Source organism: Aedes albopictus, chromosome 1 (assembly GCF_035046485.1).
Source record: "Aedes albopictus strain Foshan chromosome 1, AalbF5, whole genome shotgun sequence".
In the NCBI taxonomy this organism is placed as follows: Eukaryota; Metazoa; Arthropoda; class Insecta; order Diptera; family Culicidae; genus Aedes; species Aedes albopictus.
In genome coordinates this window covers 280,322,270-280,333,376 of record NC_085136.1, presented here as the reverse complement: position 1 = coordinate 280,333,376, position 11,107 = coordinate 280,322,270, and the positions used below count along the sequence as shown (strand labels likewise).

At 47.1% G+C, this 11,107-nt stretch overlaps 1 protein-coding gene across 1 annotated transcript; it reads left to right on the top strand.

Annotated features, from left to right (window-relative positions):
- The first annotated feature begins 3,215 nt into the window (after nucleotides 1-3,215).
- LOC134291880 (uncharacterized) lies at nucleotides 3,216-6,965 on the top strand. The gene has a single exon (XM_062860232.1). The coding sequence runs from the start codon at nucleotides 3,216-3,218 to the stop codon at nucleotides 6,963-6,965; it is 3,750 nt and encodes a 1,249-aa protein (XP_062716216.1).
- Nucleotides 6,966-11,107: the final 4,142 nt, after the last annotated feature.

The following is an 11,107-nucleotide window of genomic DNA, read 5'->3' as shown; positions in this document are numbered from 1 at the left end:
TTTGTTGCCTAAGAATGCTGTGAATAAACCGTACCTTCAAAAAAAAACGTTTCAGAATAGATATCGTCCCTACACAGTTATGAATCACACACAGTTACGGATCACTTTGATGTTTAAAGTCGAATATCTTGCTCAAAACATATATTTCGGCACGAAATTCATTTTTGTAGCATGATCCTATTTGTTTTCTGAGATAAAAAGTCATTTACAAGAGTTCAATCTAAAAATAAAACGTATTTTAATGCAACGATAGTGTTTTTTTTTTTTTTTTTTTTTTTTTTTTTTTTTTTTTTTTTTTGTCAGTGTATTTAAAATATTTGCTTATAAACCTATTTCACAAATCAAATGATGTGACGACGAGCACCCCTAGCCCGTTGCAGCTACAATTTACCATAGGGCGGCTACGGACGATCCGAGATGTCAGAAGACGGGAAACTGGTGAGATGTCATACACCGGGAATACCAAGAGAAACGTCAGGGTCAGTTACGTGGCACTTTGAAGAAGCAACAAGCTTATTTATATTACTCTTGAACTTTAAAAGAAATTGTGTCCTACAATATTGGAAATTTATTAATCCTGGTATCTAAAAATTGATTCTGTGAATTTGATAGCCTAAAAGTGAGTTTACAACCTAAAATCTATAATTTGTTCCCTATCTAACTTGAATTTATCCACCTAGCTACAAAAACACAAACATAGATACTACGGACTAAATATAGTAAAACTAGAGGATTAGTACGACAAAACTGTTAAAATTGTAAGTAAAAATTGTAAAACTTATGCTTATGAACAAAAACTTACTAAATAAAATAATTACAGCTAAAGCTGTCCCAATTAACCTCGAGTTCTACCACGGGACTGCTAAAAGAAATACAGTTGTAACATCCTTTAGAATTTTAACACCGCAAACAATGGCGGATAAGGGGAATGATTCGCAGGTACCGCGCAATTGCGCATCATGCACTATGCCCGACGAACACGACGACATGGTGGCTTGTGACGTCTGCCATGAATGGTATCATTATTCATGTGTAAAAGTCGATGCTACCGTTCAGGACCGGGGCTGGAAATGTGCTGCCTGCGTACTCCCTAAAGGTTTGAACGATCAACACACTCTCGGATCCGATACGACGGAATGGAATAAAAAAGGTGCTAAGCCTAAAGAACCGATAGTGCATGCAGAAAACCTCATCGTTCCATCAAAGAAAGCGGTTGCGAGATCTACCGGAGGAAGCAAGGTCAGTCGAAGGTCGAAGAAGGGTGAGCAAAGCACCACATCGAGCTCTCGGTTACGACTGGAATACGAGCTGAAGGCCGTAGAAGAGCAGCAGAAAATTCGAGAAGAAGAACTGGCAGCGGAAAAGGAGCTTCAGGACCTCGAACGGAAGCTTGAGGAAGAATTGCGAGAGAAGGAGTTGGCAATCGAGGCGAAACGGATCGACGAAGCGAAAACTGCTTTGAAGAAGAAAATGGAACTGGAGCGCGAATACAAGAAGCAGCAGATGTCAATCCGAAGGCAGTCCGAAGAGGAGAAGATCAAGCCAAGGGGCGGATCACTCTTTGAATGTGCATTCGATTTGCATTTAATGTATACAAATGCATTTTTATGTTTTTCCATCGACTTAGCATTGAAATACGCGAATGTCAAACATTTTGAAGAAAATCGTTGTGATGCATTCTATATTTGTCAATTTGGATATAGAAAACTTGGACCGGAATCGTGAGTAAAATTCTATTAACCAAAGGTAGACAAACTTATAACACGGAATTTTTTGCAGGATCAGCTCTGATTACGGATGGAACGCGACTGTTGGACTGATTTGCGACACGGCACGCCAACGCGCAATGAAGGTGTGGTGAGTTCAGCAGCCACCTGGAGCGGATGCCGATGTGGGTGGAAGCCAGCGGAAGCACTGCTTCCGGAAATCTTAACAACACTCCCAGGCTGGGACTCACTGAGTTTTAGTTATAAGTGATGAGATGTTAAAAACTCGAGAAATATATTGACTTGATTGTAGAACATGGACGTAAACGGTTTTATTATTTGCATCCTAAAGAATGCCTCAAAAACTAATTTTTCGGAATATAACAGAGAGAAAATCGAAGTGAAGATCGGGCGATGGCACTGCGGGAAAGATGACGAGAAGTGTAAAGCCTTAGGGTCGGGGTTGCCACGTTTGGGCCTCCAATCCGTGCAGTTGAGGGCTTGTGGGCGAGGTGTTACGATTTGTGCTGTTGATGGATTAGGTTGAAGCACCCGCTAGCTAAGGAACATTTCGCGACGTGCTGCGGTAACCCTCATCAAGCCACCGCCACCGGTAATCCCACTCTCGCTAAAGGTCAGCATCAAGTAGCAGCATCGTCGACCCGTTCGTCCCGCCAGAATTCATCGACCGCCGGACCGTATTAGGAACCCCTGTGTAGAACGACACGCGGAGCTGACGTGAGACGCTATTCCGCCAACGGCTTGCCGGCGACGCTGCTCCTTCACCCTCCGGTAGCCGTTTCGCCAAAGTGCCGGATCGACTCCGGACCACGATTGATCGCCTGTCACCTCCGCCTGGTACCTCGCGTCTGTTCCACCTATTCCGCGATACCACCAGATCTTCGGACAGCGAAAGTAAATTGTATCGCTATTTAAGCTAGACGTAGATAGCATATTTGAAACTCATTTGTTGTTCGAAACTGACAACTGACAAGAATCAATCATTGTAGCAAGCCATGAGTTGTCAATTTACTTAATTAATAAATGAATGCATTGAAATGCATTTGAATGCAACAAAAAATGTTGATACATCAGATGTTTCAAGAGTGATTCACCCCTTGGATCAAGCTGATTCGTCAGGCATCCGAGTACGGCAGCAGCAGGGGAAGTTCGATCGGTACAGATGTCGGCTCTAAGAGTATAGTCGAGGATTGGTTAAAGCAGTCGGTGCAGCAGACAGCGGGACCAACAAAGCAGTTCACGTCAGCAGTCGACCCTAGCAATGGTCCAAAGCAGGTATTCCTTGAAGAAAAAACTAACCAGCAAGCAGCTGCTAATATTAGGGCCGATAGGAGTCTAGATCATCCCCCGCTAACAACGCAAAATAAAGTTGTCTCCTCGTCAGTCCCCCCTACACATACACTGATTAGCCAGGGAACTAGAGATCAGCAAACTCACAAAAAAATGTTCGCTACACGACATTTTGTTGATGAGTTTGATCAACTGAAAATGGGGGGAGCTTCCGGAATCCATGCCACTACTGGTAGCCAAAATCCGAAGCTGTTGTTTAGTGCAATCGATTGCGGCGAACGTCTCGAATGTCGTGATCGTTCCAATGCTCGTGAAAGAAGGGAAAGTGAGCGTCGTTTGACTGAAATGATGCTGCCTTCAGGTGGTGACAACGATGATCGAAGTGTTAGAGTGCATACAGCGGGTCCGTGTGGTACACAAAACCGAAGGACGATCGATGAACGGGTTATTCAAGCGGCAACCGGCCAAAGCAAAGCGGGAGTTGATAACATGAGAGAACAGGCGATTCCGAGGAGTGCTACTCCCGCTAGCGAAGAACACAGCAGTGAATGTTACGGGGATGGTCCAACAAGCCGGCAACTGGCTGCTAGACAAGTGATGGGTAAGGATTTACCAACCTTTTCGGGAAATCCCGAAGAATGGCCGATTTGGATTAGCAATTTTCGCCGGTCGACATCTACCTGCGGATTCTCCGAAGACGAAAACTTGATTCGTCTTCAACGATGCTTGAAGGGTGCAGCACTCGAAGCAGTTCGCAGCAGACTGCTTTGTCCTGCCAGTGTTCCACACGTGATCCGTACTTTGGAAATGCGGTACGGTCGACCGGAAACGCTTATTCGCTCAATGACGGAACGAGTTCGTCGACTTCCCTCACTCAGGACCAACGACTTGGATGGGATTATAGAATTCGGCCTAGTAGTGGATAACTTGGTGCAACACCTAAAGAACGCTGGACAGCAGGCGCATTTATCCAATCCATCACTGCTGCATGATCTCGTGGGGAAGTTGCCAGTGGACTACAAGCTGAAGTGGTCAGCATACAAGAGCATGCGATACGACGTGGATCTGAGTACATTTGGAGAGTTCATGTCAACGTTGGTCGAGCTCGCATATGACGTAGCAGACGATTTCCCCTGTGGCGACAAGTTTCCAAGACATACCCAGAAGATTAAGGAACGAAACTTCGTGCAGACACACATGGAATCTGTCATGTCATCGAGAAGCGAACTGGCTAATAGCAGAAGTCCGAGCCTCAGGACTCCAAAGAAACCATGCGTGGTATGCAACATGGAAGGACATCGGGTTGCGGAATGCAGTCGATTCAAATCGATGGACATTAATGGAAGGTTGAACGTGGTGCAGCAGAGCGGTGTATGCAGATCTTGTTTGAATTTTCATGGCAGGTGGCCTTGCAAAACCGCAAAAGAATGTGAGGTCGACGATTGCCGGCTAAAGCATCATCCTTTGTTACACTCGCCGTATGCAGCTGTTGACGCAGCGGTTTCAACGAGTCATCTAAGCGAATCTGTGGCGAGTGGGGGACCTTTGTTCAGAATCATTCCGGTAACGCTGTATGGGAAAAACTGCGAGGTGAAAGTCTACGCTTTCGTCGATGAAGGTTCTAAGATTACTCTGTTGGAGGACGCCGTGGCTGATCAACTTGGACTAGCAGGACCAACGGAAGCTCTGAATTTACAGTGGACCGGAAATATAAAGCGTCGTGAACCAAATTCAAGACGGATCAGCGCAGTGATTTCTGGAAAAGGATCGCCGAAACAATACCAACTCTCTAACGCTCGTACGGTGGGTGGATTGCTACTTCCGTCACAGACGGTAAATTATGAGGAAATGTGTAGCCGTTATCCACATCTTCGAGGTCTGCCAATACAAAGTTACGAGAAGGTGTCACCAAAACTCTTGATTGGTCTTGACAACTTGAAGCTCACCGTACCGCTGAAAATCAGAGAAGGAAGATGGGTAGAGCCGATTGCCGCCAAGTGTCGCATCGGGTGGAGCATCTACGGATGCGCAACGACGCCAGCATCGACGGTTGTATGTGGGCTTCATTTTGGAGGATGGACCGATCAAGAGCAAGAACTTAACCAATTGGTTCGTGACTACATCACACTGGACAATACTGGCGTAACGCATACAAGCTCACACTTGGAATCCGAGGAGGACCAACGCTCAAAAATGCTGCTGCAGACAACTACGAAAAGAATCGGCAACGCTTTCGAAACGGGGCTACTTTGGAAAGCCGATGATGTACGGTTCCCGAACAGTTACAGAATGGCTTACAAACGATTGTGCTCCCTGGAAAGACGACTGAATCAGGATTCAATGCTGTACGAACGCGTCAGACAGCAGGTGCGAGACTACGAGTTGAAGCAGTATGCGCACAAAGCAACGCAACACGAATTGTCCACTACCGGTGCTGACCAGTGCTGGTACCTGCCGTTGGGGATAGTTCTGAACCCGAAGAAGCCGAATAAGCTGAGGATGATCTGGGACGCAGCAGCCAAGGTTGATGGGGTTTCGTTAAACTCCGCACTACTAAAAGGGCCAGATTATTTGACATCTCTACCAGCGGTTATTGGAAAGTTTCGGTTGTACCAGTTCGCCTTAACCGGCGACATCAGGGAAATGTTCCACCGCTTTTTCATTCGTCCGCAAGATCGGCAGTTCCAGAGGTTCTTATTCCGAGATCACCCGAAACTAGAGCCGGTGACGTACGTCATGGATGTGGCCATCTTTGGAGCTGCTTGTTCACCGAGTAGCGCTCAGTATATCAAAAATCTGAACGCTATGGACTTTGTAGCAAAATATCCACGGGCGACAGAGGCCATCATCCATCGTCACTACGTAGACGATTACCTTGATAGCTTTGGAACTTTCGAAGAAGCTGTTAGGGTCGGGCGAGAAGTAAAGGCCATACATGCTGAAGGTGGTTTTGAAATCAGAAACTTCTTGTCAAACGATTCTACTATAGCAACACTAGTTGGCGACGAATCACCAGAAGCAGAGAAAAACATTTGCGTGGAGAAAGATGAGCGAATTGAATCCGTACTAGGCATGAAGTGGATTCCTAGCAGCGATACTTTTACGTTCACCATTTCCCTTCGAGACAATCTGCTCCATGTCCTCGAACAGTCACATGTGCCCACGAAACGAGAAGTCTTGCGAACAGTCATGAGCTTCTTTGATCCGCTTGGACTCATTTCATTCTTTCTGATTCATGGACGCACCATGATGCAAGACATTTGGGCGACCGGAATAGAGTGGGATGACCCGCTCACCGAAGAGGTCCTGGTGCAGTGGAAGCAGTGGATTAACCTTATACCGAGGTTGAGCACTCTTCGCATACCTCGTTGCTACCTGACAGGTGCCAGAGAAAACAGCTATTCCAAATTGCAGATCCACGCATTTGTCGATGCAAGTCAGTCCGCGTATGCATGCGCAGTGTATTTCCGAGTAGAAACACTAGAAGGTCCTGTGGTTAGCCTTGTAGCAGCGAAATCCAAGGTTGCTCCTCTGAAGATGCTGACGATCCCTCGCCTCGAACTACAGGCCGCAGTTCTAGGATCGCGTCTGCTGAACAGCGTAATAACGATGCACGCCCTGCCCGTGGCAAAGCGCGTTCTTTGGTCCGACTCTAACACCGTTCTTGCCTGGATTCGGTCTGACCAGCGGCGATATCACCAGTACGTGGGGTTCAGGATCGGAGAAATTCTCTCAATGACGGATGTCAACGAGTGGCGAAAAGTTCCTACGAAAGAGAATGTTGCTGATGACGCTACGAAATGGGGAACTGGGCCGGACATCAGGTCGGAAAGCCGATGGTTCCAAGGTCCGGCATTCCTCAAACAACCGGAAGAATCCTGGCCAAGTGAAATTGAGCAGATTAACGTCACGGAGGAGGAGTTGCTGTCGTGCAATCTTCACAAATGAAATTCAAGTGCATTAACATCAATTCGATCAATCGCATTATCAATGAAAGTTATGTAATGTATGAACAATTTTAGAGTTTGAGTTTTCTCAGCCTTTCGGATTCTCTGCAGCGATGGCCTTATGAGTTCATGGAAAGAGAGTCGTCTCCAACCTCCCAAAGTTGTTCGCACTTTCTGTTGCAGTAATTCCCAAGCAGCATACACTCTTGGGCATTCGCTGTATTTGTGTGCCATGGTCTCTGTTGCACCGTTGCAATGTTGACAACGATCATCATCCGCTCTTCCGATGGTGTGGAGCAGTTTCCGATATGGGCCTTTTTCGTTCACAATCAGGTACAGCTTGCTTTTTTCTGCTGAACTGAAGCGGCGATCGTGAAGAGAGCGCCAGATTGTCTGCCAATCGCATTCTGGGTGAAGTCGCTCGATTCTGGGTGTATCTGTTTGCTCTATGAATCGTTGGTGGATGAGGTCCGAGGAGGGGTTCTGCACTATGTGCGGAGGGAGTTGCCGATAGTGTTGGCAGATTATTTTGAGATCTTGGAGATCTGCTGGGATAGTTGGAGTAACGTTGGGAATAAGGAATGTTCTATAGAAAGGTAAGGATTCAATTTCACGTAAATGACGGTTCACGAGTAGAGCTGTGTTTTTCAAAGCCGGCAGATGCAATTTCAAGCCGCCTTGGGTTCTATCGCGTCCTAGCTGTTGCATCGGGATACTCGTTGAAACGTTGCTCCACATGAATCTCCTCATCGTTGTTGTTATTTTGGCAGTGTGTACCCCAGACGGAGGCAGGACCGAGGCCAGATACCAGATTTTGGACGTTACGAAAGTATTCAAAAGAATTACTTTCTGATGTAGTGTTAACGATCGCAAGGAATGAAGCCAGGTTCTTCGAGCAAAACTGGCAACCATCGCATCCCAGTTTAACTTTATCATCAGACGAATCGAATTCGCAAAAGTTATACCTAACACCTTGAGGGTGTTGTGTGTAGCTACCCATGGTATATGTATTGGATTGTTTTCCACGAAGCCGACGTCGATCGATTTTGTTTTGGTCCAGTTTATCTTTGCTCCGGAGACACGTTGGAAGCGGCAGAATATTTCTCTCATCTGCTCCATTCTGCTTACGGATGAGCATATCACTGTAATGTCGTCTGCGTATGCAACAACAAGGTCATTGTTGGAGAGTCGCTCTAGGTTGTTCAACAGTGGTTGGAGATATAACACAAACAGGTGCATACTCAGGGGAGAGCCTTGGCGGACGGAACGTTGAATTGCGAAAGGTGCCGAGAGGTGTCCGTTGATGAGCAAACGGGACGACGAAGCGTTATCAATCCGTGAGAGCAAGTCGATCAGGTTACGATGAATCCCGAGCGACCGCATGGTTCGATACAGGTATGCATGTCGTACCCGATCGAACGCGTGGTCGAAATCGTACGAGATCATTTTTGCTCTCTGTTTATGTCGGATCAATTGCGCCACGCGGTCTTTTAGAGAAAGAGTGGCTTGGAAGATGTTCCTTGGAGAATTGGCACATTTCTGTGTTGGGCTAATCAGATGGTGGGCTCTCATCAATTCTTCCAGCCGGACTTTGAGTATCCGGGAGAGGATTTTGAAATCAACGTTGAGTAGCGAGATGGGTCTGTACGAGCGGGCAGTCTCGTCGCCGTTCTTCTTTTTAACCAGTACTATGACGCCATCGACGAAGGAAGATGGAAATTGCCCCGTGAGTGCCTCGTTCAACACCAAGTTCAGTTCACGGTGGATAATATCGAAGGTTCGATGGTAGAATTCTCTAGGGATCCCATCGGGCCCCGGAGATTTCTTTGGTGCACTCGTTCGGATCGCTGTCAGAATTTCGCTGGTGGATATTTCGCTTACGCAGGCTTCGTTGATCTCGTCGTTTTCGGGAACTACTCTGTCGCACTCGAACAAATCGTCGATCTGCTCATCATTTGCTGGCTCGTTCTCGGTGTAGAGTTCGGTGAAGTAACGCAGTATGTGTTCCTCGATCGCAGCGGATTGCTGTATCATTTCACCTTCTTCACTCCGCAGCTGTGTGATCGTTGTTTTCTTTCTTTTCCTTTCGCCAAGTTGAAAAGATGAGATTTCCTCTCCAGCGACGAAAGTTTCGTTTATTCGCACGAACATCTGTGTGAAGCTGCGTTGTAGTTGGAGCATTTTTGCTTTGAGATGGTTGATTGTGGCTAGCATATCGGGATGTCCAGGGAAATTATCGTAGGCTTGTCGTAGCATTGCGTAAAGACGTTGATGCTCATGGTGGAAATTATCATAGGCTAGTTTGGATTTCCACCGAAAAAAGGAAGCAATTCGTGGTTTCGCATAGGATATCCACCATGCCATCCAAGAGCCATGATTTCGGCGCTGTCGGGTCCAGTATTGCCATCGGTAGCGAAAATCTTCGATGTTCTCGGGCGTGAGGAGGTGTGGACGGAGCGACCAGAATCCACGTCCCGGCGCTCTCCCAAGAGAAGGCAAGCATATTCGCATCGTAACCGCTTTGTGATCGGAGAATGAACACACATGAGTATCGGCGGAACGGAGATTATCGCGGAGGCTGTTGCTGATGTAGCAGCGATCGAGTCTAGACGAAGAGTTCGCGGTGATGTATGTGTGACCCGGTAGTCGTGGGCATAGTTTGACCCACATGTCAGACAGCTGAAGTTGTTGGATAGCTGTTCGCAAGGAAGGGCTATCGTTGCGACCTGTTGCATCACATCGGCGTAGAACGCAATTAAAATCACCGGCTAGGATGGTATGCGGCGTGTCGTGCCGCAGGTAGTACGCCAGAGTATGGTTAAAAAAACGTTCTCTTTCGGCTCTCATCGCTGATCCGCTGTGCGCATATATACATACGAGGGTGGTGTCTTTTATACGCAGCGCTGTCAATCGACCATCTAAACTCTTCTCCACGTGTGAGTACTGGATGTAATCCTTTAACGCGATCGCTGTCCCTCTTCGTGCGTGGTCAACATTGCAGATTACATTATATCCAGGCAGGGAGAGCTGCTCGTTTTCTAATTCTTGTAGAAAGATGATATCGGCTTCCAAATTGCGTATGAAGTTGCGTAGGGCATCAAGTTTGGTTGGATTAGTGATGTTATTTATATTTATTGTGGCGATGTTATAGCTTGTTAGATCCATTACATAGTTCATAATGCCTTCATCATGCGAGAAATCTCCGTCGTCGTAGCGTGGTTTCTTGTCCAAATGCCGTCGGGAGCGCCTGCTGCCACTCGATGCAATCGAATCGTCCGTTTCGGCTCCGTCGCTGATCCGATTCAGCTTGTGATGTTGTTGTTGATGCTGTTGAGTTGTTGTCGTCGGCTTCTTAAATGCTGGAGTGAGTACCACGACAGGTACCTTCGTTGCGGTCGAGGTTGAGGCTGCTACAACGGGCTCCGCTGGGATCGCCTGCTTGCTTGTGGCTGTCGTTGTAGTTTGCTTGGTGGAACGAGGTGCGGTAGCTCTGGTTTTTGTCGATTGCTTCGTCACACTGGAGTAGGTTTGCTTTGAGGTTTGGTCTGCTGACAATTTCTGCAGTTGGAGTTTCTTGTTTTGGATACAAGAGGCACCATTATGGACATAATCACCACAATGCTTGCAGGTTTGGTGCTGACCGTAGTAGGACAGAAACGTTGTTTCTCCATCAATGACGACATAAGATGGGATGTTTCGCTTCACCAGCATGCGAGCGATCCATACTGCTGTTGATGTTCCACCAAAGGTGTATTGGTCGGTCCACATCTGTTCTCGTACCGAGAGTACCTCACCGAACGAACTCAAGAATTCGGTGATACACAGTTCGGAGATATCTTCGGGAAGATCGAAGAGTTTTACCTCCACTGCACCATCCTCCATCCGAATTCTGAGCACATGTCGTTGTCCGTCGAGTTCGATGCCGTGCTTCTCGTCATGTTCTTCGCAAATTTTCTGCGCTAGTTCGAGATCAGTGACTTTAACGAACACGCAGTTCGCACTCCGACTACACTGGATCCGCTGTACTTGATGACGTTGCAGTCCAAGCTCGGTTGCTACAAAATGGTGTATCTCCTCGTAGCTTGGTCGTTTTGGAACGTTCGCCAAGTCGATACGAAATGTATTTTCGCGCCGCGCCATTTC

What these genes read in the sequence shown, in the direction of transcription:
- LOC134291880 (XM_062860232.1), top strand. Translation starts at nt 3,216, where the DNA reads ATGGGGGGAGCTTCCGGAATCCATGCCACTACTGGTAGCCAAAATCCG.